Source organism: Xyrauchen texanus, chromosome 47, assembly GCF_025860055.1.
Source record: "Xyrauchen texanus isolate HMW12.3.18 chromosome 47, RBS_HiC_50CHRs, whole genome shotgun sequence".
Lineage (NCBI taxonomy): Eukaryota > Metazoa > Chordata > Actinopteri > Cypriniformes > Catostomidae > Xyrauchen > Xyrauchen texanus.
The window spans coordinates 2,515,955-2,543,042 of record NC_068322.1 but is presented as its reverse complement, the minus strand read 5'-3'; the positions used below and the strand labels follow the sequence as shown (position 1 = coordinate 2,543,042).

The 27,088-nt window shown below is 38.0% G+C and overlaps 1 protein-coding gene across 1 annotated transcript; it reads right to left on the bottom strand.

Annotated features, from left to right (window-relative positions):
• Positions 1-49: 49 nt before the first annotated feature.
• LOC127639284 (palmitoyltransferase ZDHHC17) lies at positions 50-26,201 on the bottom strand. The gene is made up of 17 exons (XM_052121213.1): positions 26,075-26,201; positions 14,906-15,009; positions 14,114-14,236; positions 11,556-11,633; positions 11,273-11,417; positions 10,853-10,917; positions 10,604-10,766; positions 10,392-10,517; positions 7,821-7,963; positions 7,622-7,722; positions 6,816-6,940; positions 5,226-5,288; positions 4,960-5,053; positions 4,379-4,462; positions 3,296-3,453; positions 2,732-2,826; positions 50-2,415 (listed from the first exon to the last, which is right to left on the bottom strand). The coding sequence occupies exons 1-17, from the start codon at positions 26,132-26,134 to the stop codon at positions 2,277-2,279; spliced, it is 1,866 nt and encodes a 621-aa protein (XP_051977173.1). The 5' UTR covers positions 26,135-26,201; the 3' UTR covers positions 50-2,276.
• Positions 26,202-27,088: the final 887 nt, after the last annotated feature.

Genomic DNA, 27,088 nt, shown 5'->3' with positions numbered 1-27,088 from the left:
TGGCTCGTGGGGCAGTTTCTCGGATGGGAGGGATGGTCACTATGGTAACAGCCCCATGTCCAGGTTTTACACATGCAGTGAAGACTTGCAGGGTAAAAGGTCTATTATACACAGCAGTGCCAGACGCCACTAAAAGCTACAGTCATACACTTGGATAATAGCCGATTTTTTTTTTCTGCTTTTTGGTAAGATAAAAAAAGAAAAAAGTAGGAGCCGCTTCAACTAACAAGGACAAAATAAAAACGAAAAGAAGTCACTCACAGAAATAAATCTAGTTCATTTATGTACAGATGCACATTCTTTACATCAAGTTCATCCAGTCGGCTGCTGCTGCTGCTATGACAACGTTCCACCAACAGGAAGAGGAAATGGAGAAGAGCAAAAAGGGGAGGAGCTTCCTTGTTACATAAATGCGCAGATCCCTTGGAGACGGTGGAATATCAAGATTGTTTCAGCAGTTACAACAAAACGAAAAATAATATCAGTGCATTGTTTTAGGCAGTCAAAAATGTCGCCACCGCCAACAATAAAAACTATAAAACAATTGGAAGTTACCCATCCACCCATCCCCCCCGAGGCATATTAAACATCTTCCATTAAGTTTATACAGCTATCAGGTCCACTTAATGCCGCTCCCAACACAGCATTTTAAATGCATAAACTTTCTAAAACTACACATATATAATAAATATGAGTTTCACATATAAGTGTGTTATTTCTGGTCAAATCTATGGGCACCAGGGTGAATCCTACGAAATCCACCAAGAATAAGGTCAGGTCAAATTTCACAAAATATTTAAGCCTATTTTGGGACTATTAAGATGTTTTGCATTGTAACATTTCCATCAAATTTCCCCCCAAAATTCTCTTAACCGATATAGTGAATATCATTACTGTAATACATAATGTTTACAATGTCTAAGTCAATTATTTTTTATTTAAATCAGCATAAGGGCAATACAACAAATACCACTATAATATATAAATACTTTAAAAATAAAAAATAAACTTTATATGCATTTATTTGCATTAGAATAATGAGAGTTATGGGAAAATGCGCCGAATTGTCATGACAAAAAATGTCAATGCAAAAAATAAATCTTAACGGCCCTTAAAATAGTGGAAATGTCTTAATGCAAAATATAATTTATCGTTTCATACTTTTGATTTTCGAGTGAAATGTGACCTGGGCATATTCTTGACAGGTCCCGTGAGATTTGTCACCAATCTAAACTATTAAACATGCTGCATATGTACATATATGCTGTAATGTATAAATTGCAATGATGAAAACATGGTACCATACTTAACTCTTTGAAAAATACTTTATAAATAGGTTAAAATAAATATGTTTTACGTCACATTATTTAAGAGGGCATCTCTCTAGTCATGTGACTATATGATGTCTGTTTTGACCAGATTCATACCAAAATATCAGTAAATTCAGGCAATCATATAGAATCATGATGAGGTGAATCGAGGCAGCTTAAAGGGATAATTCACCCAAAAATGAAAACTATCATTATTTACTCACGTTCATGTCGTTTCAAAACCACATGCTGTTATTTTTTCATCTAAAAGTACCACAAAAGTAGTTCATGAGTCATATGGACTACATTTTTGATACTTTGTAGAGCTTTTTTTGTCCTTTATGTAGCTTGACTGTTTATGGTCAAGACATGCTTTCATTGTATGGTAAAAGAGCAGCTTGAACATTCTTCACAACATCTTGCTTTGTGTTCACCAGAAGAAACTCATATGGGTTTGAAACAACATGATGATGACAGAAATGTCATTTTTGAGTGAACTATCCCGTTAACAACTGTCAAAATGCCACACAACTTCCACTTCTGCTATGCTGAATCTCACTTCTGTACAGAGTTCCAGGTTGAACCGGGATTTAAACGAAGATTTGATATCACTAAGAAAAAAGCAACCGAAAAGAGGCCACAAGACTAAAACTGTAAAACGAACGCAACAGAAAAAGCACTCGATGTGCAAAATAATCCCCCATAAAAACTCTTCCGACCAAATGAGAGTGCGCTTCATGCCGCTGATGTCATTAAACTCCTCCTCTTCCTGTTCCTCTCGACCCTGCGTCTCATAATGCTGTTTATGGCAGGGGGGCGGGTGCAGTGGTCAGGTGGAGTCGGTAACCAATAACAGCATGCGAATCCTGACTGGGTGAGGTTTGTAGTCTCTCGGTGAAGAAGATGGTCCCGGTGAGCAGCACTTCTCTCTCTCTTCTTCTGACGCTCTGTCGTTCATTCACCGCACTACACCAGCTGGTATCCTGAGCCGGACGTCTGGTCGTACTCTATTGTGTACTGGGAGGTCCAGTCTAGCCCCACTGGTCGAAGCAGACCACAGCAGCGCAGCTCGAAGAAATCTATAAGGTTCCGCATACAGCCGTGACTACAAGCAAAACAAAAAAAACAAAAAACAGGAGGACATTTTTGGCTTGACAAACCCCACATAATTCAAATGTAAACATACCCACAATAAGCCTTTGATCTGCTTTGAGTTCAGACAAGGCAACAACGTTTTTCTTGACGCACTGAAACATTTGAATAGATTAAACCATGAATATACAAATATACCTCCATTATAAAATCATTTATTATTGCATTAGTTTCCATTCTAACATCCTTGTGTGTTTAAACAGTCTATGGCAAGTAAAATGAGCTGTTCTCAGGAAGTCTCATCTAAATAGTGAATTTAAATGACTCACTTGAAAGGGCTCTCGATGGACGTGGCTGTGACTTTAAAGTGCTTATATCTTCTGGCGTTCATTCGCTCATTTGTTGTGATGCCCAGAACAGCAATCTATAAAGAGAGCAAAGAGAGTTAAACGAATGCAGTACAACGTACACATAACTCGTAACACAAAACTCTGTTCCAAACCTTAGTGAGCTGCCTTTCTGTCTACATAGGGAGCGACTTAACTGGCATGAAATCTTATAAGCGAATGAACTGAAACACACGGCTCAATATATACAGCAATATAATTTTGCATCATTAGACCCATGATGCCTGGTGACGTGGTGGCGGCGTAGTGGGCTAAAGCACATAACTGGTAAGCAGAAGGTTGCTGGTTCGATCCCCACAGCCACCACCATTGTGTCCTTGAGCAAGGCACTTAACTCCAGGTTGCTCTGGGGGGGATTGTCCCTGTAATAAGTGCACTGTAATCACTTTGGATAAAAGCGTCTGCCAAATGCATAAATGTATATGCCCAAAACGCATAGTTTCAGAATGCATTAGGACTTATAACATGTGTTTGTGTGTGTCTCACCTGGTAGAGCTGGCACATAATGAGCACAGCGACCCACATGAGGTGAAACACACTGTTGAGAAACATCCAGAACATCCACGGTGAGCAGGTGGCGATCTGAGTGAGGTACATCCAGAAGCCGTCTTTAGTGTAGCTGGTCACACAGTGAATCCTCCAGTCTATAGAGACAGACAGACAGACAGACCGAGCAACCGACAGAGAGATTGAACGACAATCAGACAGATAGACACAGACAGCTAGAATGACAGACAGACAGAACAATACAGTCATAGAACGATAGACAGACAGATAGAAGGAACGAATGATAGAATACAGAACGACAGACAGACAGCTAGAATGACAGACAGACGGATAGAACGATACAGCCATAGAACAATACACAGACAGATAGATAGATAGACAGACAGATTGAACGAAAGACAGATAGATAGAATGAACGAATGATAGAATACAGAAAGACAGATAGATAGATAAACAGACAGACAAAACCACAAACAGATAGATAGATGGATGGAACAATAGACAGACAGATAGATAGATAGATAGAATGAACAAATGATAGAATACAGACAGACAGATAGATAGATAAACAGACAGACAAAACCACAAACAGATAGATAAGATGGATGGAACAATAGACAGACAGATAGATAGATAGAATGAACAAATGATAGAATACAGACAGACAGATAGATAGATAAACAGACAGACAAAACCACAAACAGATAGATAGATGGATGGAACAATAGACAGACAGACAGATAGATAGATAGAATGAACAAATGATAGAATACAGACAGACAGATAGAACCACAGACAGATAGATAGAATGAACGAATGATAGAATACAGAAAGACAGATAGAAGGATAGATGGATAGACAGATAGAAGGATAGACAGACAGATAGAACCACAGACAGATAGATAGAATGAACGAATGATAGAAAACAGAAAGACAGGTAGAAGGATAGATGGATAGACAGATAGAACGATAGACAGACAGACAAAACCACAAATAGATAGATCGAACAAAAGAAAGAATGTCAGACAGACAGACGCATGAATGTATGTGTGGATAACTCACAGCAAATGCAGCCGTATATCATCCAGCAGATCATACACAACAGGAAGAATAAATAACCCATAAAGTAACGGTGGTTTCCACTTCCTGTCCAGAGATAAAGAGAAGAAAAACATTAGACAGATGTGACGAATGAGACCGATCTCTCTCTTACATGCACCTTTTTCTTGCACAGCAATTATTATTTGGTCCAAACCAGTCCAGAAAAAAGGGACGGAAAATAAATGAGCTTTGATTATGGGATGCCAAGGGGTTTCCAGATCAGACAGATCTATATGGATCGTTTGAGAGCAGGTGTGTGTGACATGACTTTTGGCTCGACTCTGAAGCTAAGCTTTTAGTTTAGTGCTGAAACAAGAAACACATTTTGACCAAGAATTGAGGCATTTGTGTGTTCAAAACTTTAATGAGATTGTGAGAGGCAAGTTTCTGGTGACCTGCCTCAACAAAACCAGATAAATCTGCAATTGCTGGCCTAACATCTGACCAGAGAAATATTATGTTAATAATATCAGATGAAAAGTCTCATTTTAGGAAGAGCTTGTGCTGTTGTGTGACAGATTATTTGTCAATGGGAGACTCACCTACACAGTTGCCTACCCACGGGCAGTGGTGATCAAACTTGGCAATGCATCGATTGCACACAGCGCAGTGTTTTGATCTGATGGGTTTCCGTATCTGTGGAGAACAGGCCGTTAAACTGTGTTTTATGTGAGAGCACCTCAATGCAAATTGCAATTCAAATAAGACTTTTTGGTTATCGGTTAGCACACCTTCGAGGATGACACTTGTGTGGAACATGTTCAGTGTTAAAGCATTTGTTTTTATAATGGGAAAGAGTGATACTTACCAGACAGGTGCTACAGAATATACTGAGATCCAGAGAACCTGTTTCTGCCAATTCAACTATAGTCTAGAGGAAGAGATTAGGAGAAGAACATGTTTAGAATAATCTGCAACGTGTTAAAAAGTGCACGGCCAGCCAACTATTGTCAAATATTCCTGAAATTGAAAACTGATACAATTTAGTGTATAAATCAATAACAAAATGCTGGGCTGGCTTCAAAAGTGCCTATGGCAACGTTCACGCCGTAGCAGAATTTTTTTGCTCAAATCAGATTTTTTTGTTAGGTTGTTCATGTGACATTTTAAATGTAGCTCATATTAGACACTGGTCTGAACGGCCGTTACTCCTAAAATGACCCGCATGTGTGTAGCACTCCTTGAGTATGCATTTAACAAACTCGGACATGTTCACCATTATAGTATGAATAAGTAATTACATTATAATTAAACATGTAATTATCTGATGCCTGGGTAGCACAGCGAGTATTGACGCTGACTATCACCCCTGGAGTCGGGAGTTCGAATACAGGGCGTGCTGAGTGACTCCAGCCAGGTCTCCTAAGCAATCAAATTGGCCCGGTTGCTAGAAAGGTGGGGTAACTTCTCCATGGTCGCGATTAGTGGTTCACGCTCTCAATGGGGCACGCGGTAATTGTGCGTGGATTGCGGAGAGTAGCATGAGCCTCCACGGTGAAATGCACAATGAGTCACGTGATAAATTGCGCAGATTGGCGCTCTCAGAAGGCAACAGAGACTTGTCCTTCGCCACCCGGATTGAGGCGAGTAACCGCACCACCACGAGGACCTAGTAAGCAGTGGGAATTGGGCATTCCAAATTAGTTTTTAACGCAGATAGGACACATGCCTATATCTGATAATATGTCCACGAGTGATTGAGTAAGACTGTTGATAGATAGAGTATTTTTATGTAATCATTTGCCTTTGAATGGTGGAATTTAAATAATCATCAAAGTTAAAGTGTAAAATTACCTACGAGCGAAACATACCATAAAATCGATATTTTGATACAGTTTAAGAAATATAGAAACTGTTTTCTGAGCGAGTGACACAAGCAAAGATTGCCATTATATATATCTATATCTGCGTTTTTTCATATGCATGTTTAACGTGCAATCCAGACGGATCGCTGAACCCAACTTTTGAAGCCTATACTTTTATTTTATGCATTAACTAGACAGAAATGACTCGCACTTAAAAGTTTTAAAATAAAACATTTGTAAATACGCTGGAAATCAAGCATGCAAATGATGAATGTTGAGGTAGATTAATGTAAAGATCACATCAAATCTGACCTGGCTGTTCACACAGAAGACACATTGGAAAAAATCAAATACATTTCCACATATGAAAGTTGCCCAGATCGGATTTGAAAATGTCAGATTTAAAGTGCTTTTGGCTGTTCACATGATCATCCAATGGAATGGTGAGTGGAAAAAACATCAGATTTGGGCCACGTTCAACTGCGGTGTTAACGCGGTCTATGATAATTACACAATCACAATATGGTCAATCAGAATCAGGCCTGCAAACACATGGTGTAATTACAGATGAGCTCTTCTGTTTGAGATTTTACCTTCTTTTTCTGCTCCTCAGAGGCTTTGATAATGCCAGGGTCGGATTTCCAAGACTTTCCAAAGTTGTAGAAGAGAGCCAGACTGTTTAGCAGGAAGGGCAGGTGAATGGTGACGAATGACAGATGTGTGGAGAGTTAAGGACACTTGTTATGTAACCTCTGACAACGCAAAACACTTTTTGACCAATGCATTTCCATTACATTTTCAATTACCTTTCTAGTAATTTGTAATAAGCGGATAAGGGTTTTTAAGAATCGATTAAAACTGATCAACTGGGGGTCTAGGTATCTCAGCGAGTAAAGACGCTGACTATCACCCCTGGAGTCACCAGTGCGAATCCAGGGCGTGCTGAGTGACTCCAGACAGGTCTCCTAAGCAACCAAATTGGCCCGGTTGCTAGGGATGGTAGAGTCACATGGGGTAACCTCCTCGTTGTTGCTATAATGTGGTTCTAGCTCTCGGCTGGGCGCTTGGTTGTGCATGGATGCCGCGGAGAATAGCGTTAAGCCTCCACACACACTATGTCTCCGCGGTAACGTGCTCAACAAGCCACGAGATAAGATGCATGGATTGATGGTCTCAAGCCTGTTCATATAATCACTCCATCCTCAGCCCCATTCATTACGGCCATCGTACCCAGCACTTACAGCCCTTTGAAGATTGATGAAGTCAGATATTTACAGAAAGGTCAGGCTAGTGTGATAATCAATTGTATTGGTCTTGGATGAAAGGGGCAGTCTGCTTTTCCTGGTCTTAACTTGCATTAATCATCAAAATTAGAGCACGGAACACATGAAAAGGATATCATTCCAAAACCAATAAAACCAGGTTATGTACATCCAGAACTTGGTGGCCAAATAGATGCCCAGAGGAAGAGCACTATGCATGGAGTGATCGAAGAATGACCTACAGAGAGAGAAAAGAGATCTCGTCTTAGTGATGACTGTCCCCATTTACAGCCAGAGAAGGACAATAACGGATATAATGGTGTTTGTGTGACGTACTTTGAGAGGAACTGTACGACAAGCCACACGGCTGCATACATCACACCCTTGATGAGCCACGAGTCAATGTCCAGATCAGCAATGAATCCCACCAACCAAATCACCAGAAATGGAGTTCCCAACATCACCTTCTGCCGGAACTCCTGCACACACATGCATTTAACTTCAGTAATATGACATTTTCTGAGTTAAACCGAATATTCACAGAAAGTAATGAGAGGTGGGACTTGATCTTGTTCATCAATCAGCATTTGATTGGATCATACAAAGTTAGGCTTTGATATTATTGGATAACAGTTTTATTGAAAAACAGGAAAGTCACTTCGGAGGTGGTGAAAGTTTTTAGACTTTGATGAGAGATTTTCAAAGCAAAATGTTTGGTTTAGAATAATGTGCACCGATGAATCGTGCACAATAAGCGATGGCCTTAGAAATCTTATTTTCTTATGAGATTGAAGAAAATGTAACATTTTGAAAAAGTACGCAAGTTTAAATCTGCTTTATTTTTTCCCCTAAATTCTTTGTTTTCCATTTGACTTTTTCTGAGTTCCATGTTTGAAAGTTTCATTAAATTTGATCAAAACCATTGCATTATTTTTGCATTAAACATTTGTTTTATCAAATAGTGTGCTTTTTTACAGATATTAACAGCACGATCCAAAACATAAGAAAGGACTTATTTTATTTGTCAAATAAAGTGCTGTACAACAGAATATAACAGTATTAAAACATTGATGAAAACTAATGTCCAGCATAACAAGTGAGTTTCCGTTTTACCGATTAATAAGTGCAGATAGATGCGTTTTGGATCTATCGGTTATTGTTAAATGTTCTGCACTTATATAGCACTTTACACTGGGTGAATCAGATGCATTCACACACCAATGACGGCAGAGCTGCCATGCAAGGTGCTAGCCTGCCATTGGGAGCAACTTGGGGTTCAGTGTCTTGCCCAAGGACACTTTGGCATGTGGAGTCATGTGGGCCGGGAATCAAACCGCCAACCCTGCGATTAGTGGCCAAACCGCTCTATCAACCTGAGCCACAGCCGCCCCAAAATTGGCACAAATCTATGCCGATAGTTGCAATACTTTAATTTTTTTATGTTCATGTTCCTCCTCCAGAGGATTCTACAGGTAGACCAATTTGGTTCTGCAGTGTAACAGCGGCCTCTAGAGGTGAAATAAAAACAATCACCGACTGACAATATTCATATTGTTATCATCACTTCAATGCAAATTTGGTTATTTCGACAAGATAAATCAAGTGTTCTTAGTTAAAGAGAGGGCATAAAAAGAAAAATTTGTCTATGGAAACGTGCACCATCAGCACATTCATCATGTCTCCAATTTCATATCTTGTGAATAATAATAATAAAAAGCTTCATCGGGTTGAATATATATAAACAAAATCCTTAATCTGGTGAGTATATTATATAGGCTATAAAAAGCTTAACTTGTTAAATACTATTGAGCACTGTAACAGACCCATGTCTCCATTTCAAAATAAGAATCCCGAAAGAAGTGTATTTCGGATTCGTTCATAGTCCCGTGGTTTGCTTAAAATCTCTTTTCTTGTTATTATTGGGATTTAGGTTGAACAATAAACTGTATCAAGGATTGTATTAATTTTGGACTCTTGCAAACCTCTATGTTTGAGCCCATCATAGTAAGAAAAGACTAAGAAAGTTTTTTTTAACATTCTATAAATCGATTTAAAAACACTTTGCTGATTAATCGGTTATCAGCCCTTAGATATCGATCAACCTCTACATAACAGCACTCTTTTTGTGAGATATTGCTTAAATATAAGACTAGTTATTATAACATTGAATATACATTTCTGTCGTAACTGTGTCCTGTTTAATCGAGCTATAATTTTGGCTGAAAACGGAGTGAAGATATGTAATATGTGACCCCCCCGCCATAAAATACATCTCAGATGTTGATGCTCAATAGTTCAGTTCCCTTATAACATCCATTGAGGATAACACCATAGAAGCAATTCACCAAGCCCACACAAAGACACTTACAGGACGTCCTGGGTTGCTCAGTGGTAAAGACGCTTGCTACCACCCCTGGAGATTGCTAGTTCGCTAGATCGAATATCAGGGCGTGCTGAGTGACTCCAGCCAAGTCTCCTAAGCAACCAAATTGGCCCGGTTGCTAGGCAGGGTAGAGTCACATGGGGTAACCAAATTGGCCCGGTTGCTAGGGAGGGTAGTGTCACATGGGGTAACCTCCTTGTGGTCGCTATAATATGGTTTGCACGTGGTGAGTTGTGTGTGGATGTCACGGAGAATAGCGTGAAGCCTCCACACACGCCAAGTCTCCGCGGTAACACACTCAACAAGCCACGTGATAAGATGCGCGGGTTGATGGTCTCAGACGCAGAGGCAGCTGGGATTCGTCCTCCGCCACCCGGATTGAGGCGAGTCCTTACGTGACCACGAGGACTTAGAGCACATTGGGATTTCCAAATTGGGGAGGAAGAAGCAAATAGTCTATTTTGATTTCACATCGTGTATAGTTTTGATTCATTATTCAGGACACATTTTTTCGGCTGCTTTACCTTGTCCATTTTAAGCCGCTTCAGGTACGACGGGCTGTCGTAACCTTTGGCCTGTCTGGCCTCCTGTAAATGGTTGATCATCCACACATTCTTCCTTTGTTTGGCCAAATCCAGCGGCGTCTCCCCCTGACACAATTGACATGTTTAATTAAACATCTACTGTACACGTCACATCAAAGCGTCCCTCCTCATAGCAATCGTCTGGACTTTACCTTGATGTTCTGTGCGTCTACGTTAGCGTTGGCCTCCAGCAGAAGACTGATGACTGTGGTGTTTCCTGCCAGTACTGCCCAGTGTAGAGCCGTGTTCTTATGATATTTATCACCCAGATTCACAGACACGTTAAACGTCAGCAGCAGCCGTGTCGGGTCAACACTGCAGTGTGACACAAGACATATTAATTTTACATTTCACAACTGTGAAAGAATACATTCATTCACTGACAACATGCACACACACACCTGTGTGTCCGATAAGCTGCCCACATCAAAGGGGTCATGCCGTTCTGATCCATCATATCAACATCCTGGAGGATGAGAAAGATTTTAAATCAAGAACAGACTGAGATCAAATGCGTAATACGCCTTTTCTATAGTTTGTGGAACTGTGCCATTGTAGGTGTCAAGCATCTGTGGACAGAAATATCACATACGCCCACTGTAGTTCGAAAACGTACAATACACATCAAGAATCGTGTGGGGAAACAAACTTTATCAGTGCTGAAATACATTTAGAAATGTCATGCAATGTGTCCTAACCAGGCATGTGACAAATTGAGTGTTTGTCTAATTCAGCCGCATATGATTTTATTTTGTTAGCCGCTTAGTTTCTACTGTGTCACAATTGTAAATACGCTCTGATTGTCACAGATTTTGATGTACCTGTCCCTTAGCAATGAGATAGGCCACTATGGAGGTGTGTCCAAACTGAGCAGCCAGATGAACGCAACTGCAACCTTCACCGTCAATCAGAGACGGATCTGCGCCGTACTTCATTAACTGCACCACCATGGAGAGGTGGCCCTGTCTGAGAGAAAGCAGACTGATCTCAGAGGAGGAAAGACACACACACACACACACACACACACACACACACACACACACACACACTGAATGCAGCATTAAAGACTAGACAAAAACTAGCATGCAATCTATCATGTGTCACCTTGTAGCCCAGTGGAGTGGTGTTGAATTGAGATCTCCTCCCAGCTGGTCCACTAAAGCACCTTTAGATGTGTAGTACCTGTAAACATGAACAGATGTGAAAAAAGTCAAACTGCTTTTGAACGACGAAGGGGAGTAAATGATGGCGGTTTTATTTCAGTGGTTATTAATATTTGTCAGTGTCATTAATCAAGTGTCCAGGAGGTGCTGACTACTACAGATAAACTCGTAGATGACACGGTCACGGGATGAGGATTTTAAAGATACTTTTATAGAGACTGCTGAGGCTTATTTCCTTTCACAGGTTTGAATCCTTGCAATTAACAGTTTTTAATAATTAATAAAAATTAACTATCTAGATTAAAAAATGTCTCCAATGAGATATTAAACGTTCTGATTGTTAAAAGCAAATGAATGGAGGATTCGGTTTTCTGAGCGGCAAAGTGCCCCTGTCTCATGTAATAGTCAATGGGTGACAACATTTGCAATGCGTTTACATAAATGTTTTATTTATTGATTTATTGATGTTCTGAAAGTTTATAGGCATTAACATTTTAATGTATTTATGTAACATCAAATATTAATAAAATAACAGAACAACCTAGTGGCAAAAGTTCATTCATTTTGATCCTTTTTTTTAGTGAATATTGTAACTTATCGTTCAGTGTTTTTAAATCACTTTTTTTCCACACATGAAGATGAAAGAAAATGTATTTTAACTTGTCGATACGCATTCGCCCGCACGCAGTAGTGATGTCACTCTGCTTACATTTAATATATAATTTACTCTCTATAAATGTAATTAATGTTAACAAATTATAAATCTTTTCAAAGGGTTCAACATTGATATCTGATCTCTGTTTCACGATAGCAATGCTCCAGAAACAGCAATTGAGTTATTTGTGCAGGAGTACAAAAGAAAACATGCAATATCAGAACGGGACTTTTATTATGAAAACACGATCACCAGATGAATCCAGTTCAACACACGTGGGTCAATCGTCCATGACAAGCGTTCATTGACAAACATCCAATAGCACTTTTTGTCCATAAAAGTGATAAATGTGAGAAATATTGATATATTCTCCGTTGTTTACATGAGATCTCTCCTGAATGAATTACCCTTCGTCATCGTTCTTCAACAAACTGCAATCTGAGCAGTATTCATGTTGTAAAACTGTATATGATCTGATATATTAGAGTCTCATTAACAAAACCAGCCCATCTCCAAAGTCTGTTTTTAAAAATGCGGTGTAGTTTTATTCATAATAGCCGATCAGTGCCGTCAGATTTAGTGTCGTCTTGAGAGGCGGAGCCTTAATTTTACTCTGAACGCTTCCAGAGATTATAAAAACATGTTCAGCACAAAATATTTCCATTACTTCAAACTTCAGCTTCTCTAACTTTTAAAAAAATTACAACATATACTCATTCTGAAACTTGGAATGTCATTATCATGCTTTGTGCTCAAAAAGGGGGTGCGTATGAACCGGTTACATCTTTTAAAAGCTTTTTATTTTATTAATTTATTTCAGTTTTTTTCAAGTATTATTTATTTGATTTGTAATAATTTTCTATTAGATTATTTTGGGGGGCACAAAGGTTTTTCTTATTTTAAAGGGGGGTGCGGGGGCTTATTTTGAGTCATTCGGCTGTGTTATTTCAACTTCATTGTTTAAAAATCAACTGCATAACCAATAGTCCAGCAGAGAAAGCTTCACCAATCAGAGAACCGCGGCTAACAAAGCTAGCAAAATGTGCCTTAAGGTCAAAGTATACTTGGTGTATTCGCATTACTGATTGCTCCACGCACAGTATGCGTGATGTGAATTGCGTCATAATCCAGTCCGCCTGACCGCGCACCAGACAGATTTTGTCAACTCGCGGACACGGTCATCGTCTGTGCACATGCGCCAGCCATTGACTTCACTAAAAGAGTATCACAAAGAAGTTGTAGGCTTGGAAGATGTTTAATCTTACATTTAAAACTTTAATCAAACATCTTTAATGTTTGAAAGGTTTTTAAAGAATTTTTCAAAATATTTGGTTTAAGTTTGGTCTTACAGTTTGATGAAAATTTGTCATTTTGCACATTATCGATAATTATTTTTTGTCGACTTAAATTACATGCCATTTTAGTCCGAGTAAAGTTTATTAAAATGAACAAATATGACATGATAAAGTATTTGCTAAATTAATAGGACATTTCCATCAAAAGACAAAAACTATGACTAATAAAACTGACAATTAACACTGCTTACAGTTAATCCTTAATATTACAGTTGCAAAAGAGAAGGTAAAATGCACAACTACAGAGTGTGTGTTGCACATCTCCTCTCCAAACGTATTAAGATTTGGATATGCGTGGACGGACGGACACACACGCGCTTAACAATTCCGGTTGTGGTGCTTTTTAGTACTCCAAGGTCGTAATAACTCTCTCTTTTCCTCTGTGTGTCTTAATTGTAACAGTAGAGAAACAATCTAACTGGGAAAACTGTCAGATCCAATAGAGAGGGGAAATGTGTGAAAGAACACCAGGAAGAGAGATGGACGTACTTGACCAGGTCTACACGGTTGTTAATTGCCGCCCAGTGTAGAAGTGTGACGTTTTCTTTATCCGGTTGACGCACGTCATACCCGGCCTCCACCAGCTCACGACACCGCTCGAATATCCCGTACCTGCACACACACGCACACACACACGCACACACACACACACACACACACACACACACACACACACACACACACACACACACACACAGTTCAAATGACACTTCAAAAACCAATCAAGTACACTAGGGTAAACACCTAGGTCACAATAAGTGAGAAATATGATATCTTGATGAGACAATTTTTTATTCATCTTATCTCTAACCAAATCATGAGATAAGCATATCGTCTCATCCCTATTATTTGGCAAGCAGCCATGTAATGAGCGCCATAATGTACATTATTGCAAAATAAATCTTCCCAGGAAAGCGGAGGGGTCTTGTGTCAACCCGAAGATTTCTGCTGACTGAACATCGTCTTTTATGTATATAACAATGAATGGGGGTGACAGTCATTCTATGTCACCATATTTCATCATAAAACACAGTTTTGTTCACATTCAGAGAACTGACCAGGCTCAGTTGCTAGAGTTTGTTTACTCAACAGCTTTAATCCGTTTTGCCAACATATGCAAAAAAGACACAGTGTCAAATGTAATGTTGACTAAAAGCTCCAGAAAGTCACTTTCACTCACAGTACAGATACACAACACAGCGTATGGACAGACATGGGCCATTAGTTTGACGTGGTTTTGATTACATGATCATTATGTTTAATAAATGTGTGTACACTCACTGGGTGGCTTTGACGATGTCCCAGGTGCTGTAATCGTCCACATGGCTCTTGCGGCTGACGCTCTCGCTGTAGCCATGGTTATAGTGACTCTGGGTTTTAATTTCCTGCAGGACAGAGAGACAGACAGTCAGTTCATCACCGTAACGGGAGAGGGATGAATGGATTGATGTTGTCAGACACAGAAGACACGTGTGGCATATACGGTCAGTCACCAAGGAATCCTGATATCTCACTCGAACAACACAAAGACTTGAGATACCGAAAGAATCATTTAAAAGGGTCATATTGTGGAAAACAGGATTTTTCTAGCTCTTTTATGTACTGTGTAGAATACCAAAAATTATAACTGAAAATCAGAGGAAAATTGGCACGCAGAGATAATCCGATCATAACAGAGGTCATTTACACCGATGTCTTAAAGGTACAGTAGCAAACTGTTTTGGTGCAAGAAGCCCTAGGCAAAATTATAAGTGGTTTTAAAGGGTTAAAAAAAGCTAAAGATTAGAGGTCGACCAATAGTGGATTTTGTCAAAACCGATAACTAAGGTGGTGAACAAGGCAGATAACCCAGAAATATGCCAAAAGTTTTTAAACAATGTTTTTAGTGCATACTGTGACAGGAACGGGCAGGCTATAAGAGTCCAAAATAAATAAAATCCCCAAAGTTTATTAGTCGACACAAATCCCAATAATAACCTGAAAAATGCAGACTTTTTGGAATGTGATCAAGAGGAAGACAGATGGCCACAAACCATCAGACAAAGCCAGGAGTGGCATTAAGTCACCCAACAGCAGTGTGACAGGCTGGTAGAGAGCATGCCAAGACGATTGAACGCTGTGACTGAACATCAGGTTATTCCACCAGATATTGATTTCTGAACTATTGCCAAGTTAAAACATTTGTATTGTGTTGATTAAAAATAAATATGAACTTGTTTTCTTTGCATTATTCAAGGTCTGAAAACACAATAAATGCTCTAAATATTATTCCAAATAAAAATAGTCATTTAATGTAATTATATAAATGTATATATGCACTGATGGGGCACGTTTCTATATGATGAAAGTAATATATTAATTGAGAAATAAACGCATTGCATTAACAGACTGCATTTTTGGGGGCTGCAAGTTTAATTGTTGTATATTTAAACTGAAAATATTTTAAACTAAATTTCATCATGAAAAATTCAATAACATAATAAACATATATAAACATAACATTCAATATTCATTTTTGTATTATTATTATTATTTGACAGGTTGAATTCAGCCCATTATTATTCACTTACAAATTTGTCTCCAAAATTTGAATGCCGGGATGTGCAAGGTTGAATTTGTAATCGAATTTGAACCACTAAACTTTTAATATATATATATATATATATATATATATATATATATATATATATTTCTTTTTTTATTAGTATTTTGGAAATGAACTTTGGAAGGTGATTATTTATTATTGAATTTTTAATGATGCAAGATGTTTTCAATTGAAATATCCACAGATTAAACATACATCCATGTTAAATTACAGCCCCCAAAAATGCAAGCAATGTTAACGCAATGTTTATTTTTCAATTAGTGCAATTCAGCTGCTTTTTTTTTTTTTTTTGTATAAAAAGACATTTCTCATTAATGTAATTCCACAAGAAAGATTTAGATACAGGAAATACCTACATGATTATATTTATTTCACCTCTAGAGGCCACTATTACACCGCAGAACCAAGATGTAAAAATAACACAAAAATATCGATAGTTTCAAAAAGCAACTATCAATTAATCGATTTAAAACGGATACATTGATCTACCTCTACTTCAGATAGATAGACCCTTTAAAGACAAAAATGTTTTGGCCCACAGAGACAGGGGAGAATGGGTGGGGGTGGAGGGAATGGGAGACCACCAGATGTCCAAAAGCTTCTTTTCTATTGATTATAGGGGGTGGTTGTCTTTTATATTAAAGGCTCAATACTCAAGGGATGCTCATGTCCAGTTGACTTCCCCCCCAAAAAGCTTAACCCATTCAGACCTGAACCTCCAGCTGTACCCTGTACAACTAACCCTTTTCATCTGGTGAAACATATATACAAAACTCCTCATCTGCTGAATATACTAATATAAAAATTTTAACTTGCAAATACTTACATATATAGTATTGTAATGGAGCCAAGTCTCTGTCATTTCAAAATAAGAGACCCTGGTGTATTTTGGGCTTGTTTACAGTTAAAAGTCCCATGTCACAAATGCCGTTCATTGAGCTCAACCTGTATCGAACCCAGAATATTTATCTCTAAACATATTTTTTTGCCATGTTTTAACCATCAAATAACATAAATGAAAACATGGGAAGAATATGCAAAAGTCACACTTGTAAATCAACAATTCGTGACAATGGCCCAATGCAAAAATGACCAAATCTTGGCCTTGCGAATAGTATTAATTAAACTACAGGCATTACAATCCTTTGGCTCCTCCAGCAAAACATAGATTACATTAAGAGGAGATCGGTACCTTCAAGTAAAAGCGTAAAACTCCACTGGCCCTGGAGATCCACAGATAAAGATCATAACTCGTGCAAAAACACAGAATGCATTAATAATCTAGAGACTATTTCATACAATCTGTCAAGAGTCTTGTATGGAACATAAATCGGTTCATTAGTGAACATTTAAAGGCTGAATATTGATAACAAGGGTCAGTACAAGTGCCGAGAGCTACTTTATAAGCACAGTCACGCTTTAGTGTTTTCCTGAGGGCAATAATCTGCACACTTGCACCCAGAACACCTTAATATGAAACCCTCTGACCCTACAGGGAGGGACTGTAATTATTACCATCCCAGGGAACTTCGAATACACCTAACATTCAGTAAAACTGTTTTGAGTGTCTGTGTCAAGGACAGATCTGTCTAAAAACTCAACATAAGAAGCCTCGTGAAGAGAAAACGATCTTCCACCCAAGTAGAAGCAATTAACTTTCGAATAGCACAATTAGACATTTCTGAAGCAAACCCTCTGAAAGTGAATATCTACATGGAGATGGAGAGCATACATAAATATGTGATTAATTTTAAAGGGCTTTGCTGTCATGAAAGCAAAGGTCTGTCCAACAAAGTGTGGGTCAAAGTCTATTAACTTGCAAAATGCAAATAACACAAAACATACATTTCTGGGGATTAAAGTTAAAAACATATCAGTAAAAAATATATTTTATATATATGAATGAAATAGTGGAATATTCATAATTGCAAAACCTTTGTGTACCAAATGAAAATCAGGTGGTGTAACCAACATTCAGGGAGCAATTCGGTTGCCATGTGACAAATAATAATAATAATAATAATAATAATATTATTAATAATAAAATAAAACAGAGAGAACCCCTTTAAACCCTCACGATTGTTTGTGTGAAGTAAAAAATTAAATAAAAAAGCTGATATTTTGAAATTGAGTAACCCGTAGAAAACTTGATAGTGATTCAAATTCATGATGCATCCATCCATCTTCAACTGCTTATCCAAAGTTGGGTCTCGGGGGCAGCTGCTCCAGCAGGGGGTCCCAAACTTCCCTATCCCGAGCCACATTAACCAGCTCTGACTGGGGGACCCCGAGGCGTTCCCAGGCCAGTGTGGAGATGTAATCTCTCCACCTAATCCTGGGTCTTCCCCGAGGTCTCCTCCCAGCTGGACGTGCCTGAAACACCTCCCTAGGGAGGCACCTAGAGGGCATCCTTACCAGATGCCCAAACCACCTCAACTGGCTCTTTTCGACGCAAAGGAGAAGCGGCTCTACTCCGAGCTCCTCACGGATGACTGAGCTCCTCACCCTATCTCTAAGGGAGAAGCCCACCACCCTTCTGAGGAAGCCCATTTCGGCCGCTTGTACTCGTGACCTAGTTCTTTCAGTCATGACTCCAGCCTTCATGACCATAGGTGAGGGTAGGAACGAAAATTGACCGGTAGATCGAGAGCTTTGCCTTCCGGCTCAGCTCTCTTTTCGTGACAACGGTGCGATAGAGCGAGCGCAATACCGCCCCCCGCTGCCCCGATTCTCCGGCCAACCTCCCGCTCCATTGTCCCCTCACTCGTGAACAAGACCTCGAGGTACTTAAACTCCTTCACTTGGGGCAATACCTCCTTCCCTACCTGGAGTACGCACTCCATCGGTTTCCTGCTTCCGGCTTCAAACTCATGATATTTCTTAAAAATATTCAAATGCTTTTTTTAATCATGATAAAGTAACGATTAAGGAAGTATTTGAATCCCTTTTCCTCGATGGTTACACCACTTGACACTTTTAAAGTCCTTATTTTATATTGTAGAAAATGCTATAAATATTTTTCAAAAATATATGAAGCCATCATGAACACAAATATTACATTTCTACCAACTTGATACATGCGTTTTACACAAGACTTCTCATTTTTATTATCTTGGACACCCTTATTTATCAACAACCCAAATTATGTTCAAAAGCATTGAGCTGGTGTCTCCCAAAGAACACATAATGTCCCCGCACAAGAGTATACACAGAGAATGATAGACATAACAACGCATCGCATAGTAAAGCAGGCAATGTGCAAGCAATTTAATAATAAAAACATTTATTTGAGATTTATCCAAAAACCTTACTGTACCTTTAAATGTATATTTGGACCAACACAGTCTTATTAACCTTACATAAACATGAGCTCTGTTTGAAATGGCATGCAAGCTAGTTTTGAAAGAAGACATGCAACATTTCTGCATGCATGGAATACCAACAGGACCCATTTGCAAAAATCTGCAGCTGAGCAATTCCAGGAAAATGTCAACTATACCATGGTTAAAATGGTAATTTCAATCTTATTTCAATGCATCATGCAGCCTTGATGGGTATATAATATGTCTCAGGGGTCAAAGCCTGCAGTCTTCAAAGTGTTTTGGATAGTTTTCCCTCATGGTGCAAGTGCCGCTTTCACAACCGTCACGTCCTTAATGAAGAGATGTCACGTCTGTAACGCCAGTTTTTCCCCATTTATTTGAAGACAACATAGCCTTTCTACATTCTGACTAGTATTATTTCCTGATTTCTGGAGTGTTACAAACTGTGCGGCCTCCCAAAAACAAATTTCTCGATCTAAAATGGCAAAATACTGAAACTTTTCTGATGATATCTGCAGGGGTCTATGATTATACATAAATTGTTTGATATACAGGTCATGAGTACTTTATATATGAAGTGAAATTTCACATTGTCACTGCAAATGTCACATCCATAACTCTGGAAATGCGGTTCCGGTTGCAGTAAACACCAGAATAATGTATCCCACAATGCAATATGCACAAGTAAGGAACAAACTGAAGTGAATCAGCAGAAATGTGTAACTCTTTCTCGACCCATTACTTGATCAGACTGTCCGAAGTTAAACCATTTTACACAACATTTCATTACAATGCAAAACGGCAATATTAAGACACCACTTGCAGGGTTAAACCAGCATAGTATGCAGTACGCTAGTTTTCAATTTTCAGCTCTCTGGTTGCAGATGTCCACTTAAGCCACATATAGAATGCATATATGCATCGTATTAGTGTTAATGCAGGTTATTATACAAACCATGTCAGTGCTCAGAGGAACAGATCACATTCGCAATCCAGAGCTAAACACTGCAGATCTCTCTTCGCCCTAATTCATAGTGATGAATCACAAAACATGCTCAGATGTGTTATATCAGATATATAACATAAACAGCGTTACGCAAGACACACTATGTGAGAATGAAGATTCCTGATAGAAGTTGATGTCTCTGGTAGGGCTTTATAAAGGTGTTTGGTTTTTATTCAATAGTTTCCCTCCACTTCCTCAGCAGCAAAGACAAAAGGCCATCAAATTTGTACTAGAGCATCTGATCTCAAAACAGATTTGATTGAGCCGGTCTAATTCAATACTGATCTGATGTTTCACAGCCTGTGAGGAAAAGACCTGTTACATCATCAGTGACAGACACTGAGATGCCTGCCTTTCTATTCATACAGGAAAACCAAAACAATCATTTACTCAACCCAGTCCCGGTTTTACGGGGGTGCTTGAGGGTGCTAAGCACCCTCAAACGAACCCTAGAGCACCCTCAATTGCAGACTAGGGCAAACTACTGCCCGCAGGTCAGTTTATCATGAACGTTTTTTTATTAGATCTATCATTTATCTGGCTTTGGGACCTATCGTGCATCCACAAGCTTTTAATATGCTCAGGGTTGCCAGATAATAGATGCAACACCCCAATCAGAGATTTATACATGCACAAATTGGAAATATTTTGCCTTATGCAATAAATGTTTTGGATACAAAAAAACTAACTTTTCTATGTTGTTTAATTAGCATTTAAACATGATTTAATCTATAAAAAATTTGTAATTATGATACATCTCCACTATTTACTACGCACCCCCACTATTTTCAGAAGCACCCTCTGTGATTTTGATCTGGAACCGGGCCTGACTCAACCTCATGCCATCCCAGATGTGTATGACTTCCTACGATTTTTAGAAGAGTATTTAAGCTCAATGCAAGTGAATGGTGGCCAGAACTCAGAATGTCCAAAAAGGACATAAAGGCAGCATAAAATAATCAATAAGACTCCAGTGGTAAATCACTTTCTTCTGGAGAGATATGTTAGGAGTAGGTGACAGATCAATGTTTCAGTCATTGTTTTACTGAAAATCTACAAGTTCACATTCAGCCACCTACTGGCTTGGGCTGGTCAAAGGAGGAGATTTATACTAAAAAGAAGGACTTAAATATTGGTCTGTTTCTCACCAACACCTATCATCTCTTCTGAAAACTTGAATTAAACCACTGGAGTCTTTTATGCTGCCGTTATGTGCTTTTTGTCGCTTCAAAGTTCTGGCCACCATTCACTTGCATTGCATGGAACTACAGAGCTGAAATATTCTCCCCAAAATCTTCATTTGTGTCCAACAAAAGAAAGAAAAAAAGTGTCACTTTTGGGTGAACTTTTCCTTTAAGCGTCCAGCTCTGATGAGTGCACTTACATTTTACTGCTATTTTCTAGGTTTTACATTGGGATCATGTTATGAATTCAAAATTAGCTGCGTATTTTGCAAAACTGTTTGTTCTTACCACAAGCAAGTCTCCGTTAAACTCTAATTAGCATGTGAGTGCATGCATGCTCATCCATCAAACCGATGTCTGATTTCACTAGTAAATCTATACTATGGCAAACATTATTTTAAAGGATAGGCACATAAATAGTGTAGAAACATGTAATCAGTGAAAATACTCTTTTAAAAACTATAATATTAAAATACTTAAATGTATTGTGTAATGTATATACAGTGGCAGTGTACAAGCATATAACATCAAACATAATTATGCATTTTTCAGCTGGGAAGTATAAATCATTTTTCTATTCTCGTGTCACTATTGCCCTCTGCTGAGCTGATTTGAATGTCCGACTCAATCCCCGATGGATCATTTTACTGACGAGCACTTTTTGTTAAGTTTAACAATATATGTCCTGTATATGTGAAACATGTCCTGAAAATAATAATACTCAATTCAAACTCAAGAATTGTGAATTGAATTCAGTAATGTAAAACAAACCAACTCCTTACGGCCTTTATCATATCAGCTTTTTGAAAAAACATATTCATTTTTTTATCACTACCTAGTAGGTCCTCGTGGTGGCACAGTTACTTACCTCAATCTGGGTGGTGGAGGACAAGTCTCAGTTGCCTTCTGAGACCGTCAATCCGTGCATCTAATCACGTGACTCGTTGTGCGTGACACCGCAGAGACGTGCAGCATGTGGAGGCTCATGCTACTCTCCACGAATCACGCACAACTCACCACACGCCCCATTGAGAGCAAGAACCACTAATCACCACCACGAGGAGGTTACCCCAGGTGACTCTACCCTCACTAGCAACTGAGCCAATGTGGTTGCCTAGGAGATCTGGAAATCACTCGCATTTGCAAACACATTTCGCTCTATTGGCTAAAATGTATATATTTGGCAACTGGCGACCACACAACCCAAACCACTCTAACAATTTGTCATTGAGTAATACCTTGTTGAAAATCCCCAAAAGAAAAATACAACAGAATTTACTGTTCAAGGAGATCACACGGTCCATCACACAGAAAAAGGAAACAAAAATACAATGCACACAAAACTACTGCTTTTCCATGCAAAGCAAATGTTTGCATGCAAAAAATAACCTTTTCTCCAAGAGGTCAGCTTAATGTTGGCTCTCAGGACACCATGGTTGGCTTAAAAAGCTGTTTAAATCTCTGGTCACTACAGCAGACAGCTTTTTTTACACTGTGGAACTCGTAGCATCATCCGGACAGGAACTCACAGAGATGACCAGACGGGCCTGATCTCAGGGGTGTGAGAGGGAACATAAGGCTCTAGGATCAGCCACATTAAGCTGACTCGTGTTTACCTTCCCCTTTGGTGCAACCAGAAGCGTGTTGCGTCAGCAGTGTGGGTGACCCGGGATCAGACCCCGCGTTCAAACCAGGAAGTAATTACATTCGTATAATCAGTGTTGAGCGACATTCAGAAGTTGCATTTTCACCTTTAACATTCAGGGTATTTTTTTCCCCACTGATGGTTATATTTAGGTTTGGGGAGTACAGTTTAGAAAATATGCAGTTTGAATAAATATTCGCTTCACAACTCGATCTTTGCACCCCTCAGTGGATATTTCACACGGAAAATGGGGCTTACTCCTGCTCATACGCCCAACAACACTTACTTCAGTCACTGGGTGCAGTGTTTTGAATTTTGGTAAGCACAGGCCGATTTTTTTTTAGCTAAAGTCAACCTACTGTGTCCGATTTCACTGTGCGATCAGTCTTGTATGTGTGCACCTCTATGATCAGTCAGCCTGAGCATAAATAATTTACTGCAGGAGGTCCCATATGAGCAAGCTGTCTCTCCACATGCACAAAAAAAAAAAAAAAAAAAAAGAGCTAAACACTGGGTTTAAAGAGAAGGCAACAAACCTGACTTGCAGGTATTACAAATCGAAAACGCTTTAGTAAACCTATTAATCTCAAAGGCTGTGTCATGTCAATGTCCACATCATATGCGATTTTAATAAAGGCATCCAGACAAGGTAGTGTATAATTATATATATATATATATATATATATATATATATATATATATATATATATATTTCAGGGTAGTATAATATTGTTATAAATTTACACTAAATAATATAAAAATTGCAAATATATAAAAGTTAAATAGATGCGGAATCGCAAAATCACAGTCTGTGAAAAGGGTCTGTGATTTATAGGGCTGTCAAATTAAAATTTGAATATTCATAGAATTTAAGAAAAATACACACATTCAAATGCTCAAACTGTGCATTAAACTTGTAGATGTGTGATAAGAACTGGCGAGAATGACTTCTGACCGATCTCATTCTTGTGCTAAAAAAGGCTAGATGAAGTGCAACAAAATACAGTTTAACAGAAACCAGATGTCTCGAGACACATTTTAAAGTAGCCTACTTTTTAATTTGACACGGCATATATAAAACAGTGATCCTGCATGAGATGCTGAATAAACAAAAACAAACCGAACAAAGACATTCGTCAAGCGCGTTTACATAGAAAAACAAATGGTAAACTGGATAGTCGCAAAAGCCTTCGGTGTGAACAGCCCTTTACAGTAGGTGGAGGTCTTTGGCCGTTGCATCTTTTTCTCTTATCAGCATTTCTCAGATTATTCTCAGGTTTTTTTTTTACAACCAGAAATCATCTTTGCAATAATATAACACTGTGCTGTATGGTTATATGCATTAAATGCACCCTCTTGAGGAAATAACATCAATTGAAAAAGTCAGCTGACTTTAAAATTCTAATTTAGAACATTTTAAGGTAAAAATTTGAATTTAGTTTCTCTGCTCAACTGACAGCGCTAATGCATTATATCTGCAGCAGTACCAACAATAACAACTTATGTACACACATTGTTTTCACAAATTCTGTCATTCTCAAAGTAAAACTATTAGTCTTAATACGAGAGTAATCCAACTTCTAATCATATAAACATTCAACAGAATTTGCGTCTTTTTAAAATGAGACGTTTCACTGAACAAATCCAACACCAAACCCACCTGACCTATAATGCAAAGTTGGAAATGTAGAAACCAGAAAAGCAAAGATGTAAAGGCAGATTATTGACACCAATGGCAGATATGAAGCAGGAAATGTCATCCTGTAATTTCACATTGACTTAACAACAACCAAAAACCCAAATGCATTCAGACTAGAGGTAGATCGATATATCGGTTTTGACGATTAATAGGGCTGATAGTTGCTATTTTGAACAATCGGTTACCTGCAAAAATCTGTCCATAGTTTTTTTTTCATCATTTCAAAATAAAAGAATAATAATATTCTTATTATAAGAATAAGAGTCTGTTTCAGGCTTGTTTATACTTAAAAGTCTGACAATATGCACCAAATCTTTTATTAATGGGGTTTTGAAAAAACTGCATCTGGGATTTTATTAATTTTGTACTCTGTCTTTGCCCACCATAGTAAAGAAAGAATATATATATATATATATATATATATATATATATATATATATATATATATATATATATATATTTTTTTTTTTAGTGTACATTTTATAAATCGATTTAAAAACTATTGGCCGATTAATCGGTTATCTGCATTTCCCACCACCTTAGTTATCGGTATAGGCAAAATCCACAATCGGTCAACCTCTAATACAGACGCAACCAGACATAATATAATATAATAAAAGTGATGTTTGTGAATGGTGCCTGTCATGTAAATGCTAACGCAGCACAACACACTATGAATCCTCCCACGAAGACCCTAATTACATGTGTCACTGCGCAATAAACCATTAAAGACATGTTCCAATCCCAAAATATCAATTTGAGCAAATGCAATAAGACGAAAAGAAAACATATGATCTATGAATTTGAAAAGCTAGCGTTAGCAGTGATGCTATTACGCAGCAGTGGGGGGATTCAGCCCCTCTCCTTCATTATGAGGATTTATGAGCAAAAATTGCGCTTTCACTAGATTTTAAATCACTTCTAAGAATCGCTCAGCTTTATTTAGGATGTCCGATGTGATGTAGGAGAGTAACTGGTGAATTTTTACCTCAGGATGCAGGATCGGGACGCATCCAGCTTCTTTCTCAAATTCATCCAGCGCTTCCATCTTGCTGCTCGACCGCGCGGAGCATCACGGGAAAAACATCCAGTGGGTGATAAACATGAGAGATGCGCGTGCACGAGAACTTAACGCGTGTGCCTGAGATGCTTTATCATGAACGAATAACAAACATACACGCGCACGAACAAAACTGTTCTCACTTACTCTAAATTGCATTACACATAGCGACAGAAATGACTAAATAAATAAATAAACATTATAACGTAAACTGGCAAATGGGTCTATAACTATCAATTAGATATCATAACTAATTCCAATGTAAAAATATATAGCAGTCATTAATTGAAAATGTTAAACGAAAATAAATTGCAACTATATTTAACATAGCCAGAATAAAACTTTGTTTTAAATTATTCATAAAGAAGATTTTTTTTAACTTTGTGTGTATTATCAAATAAAATAATACACATTAAAACAATTAATTAACATAATTAACTTAAACAATTTAAATAAATTAATTAATTAAATTAATTAAATAAATAGATGTAAATTTTTAAAATAGCATCTTTTAAATGTAAATTTCCAAAAGTCAATCAAAAGTGTTGTGCTTTAGGAGCTCAAAGACTCCAATTATTATAAGATTTCCAATATTTACACAATATTAATACGAGGCATCATCCATTAGCTCTGCATACTTAAGAAAACATAAATAATAATACTGCTACTACTACAAAAATAATAATAATAAATGATACAACTACTACTACTAATAATAATTATAATCAATTACTTACAATTTTATTAATATACTAAAAACTAGTTATTTTTATGTAGCTTTTACAGTTAGTAAATTGTTCAATTGATTCTAATGGAATCATATTACTGCATTTTAAAAGCGTTAAAATTCCCTTAATAATTGCATTAACTACAATGAAATACTGATTAGGGTCAAGTGAGGATCTATTTAAAATTTCAGTGTAATTATATTATACACTCTCA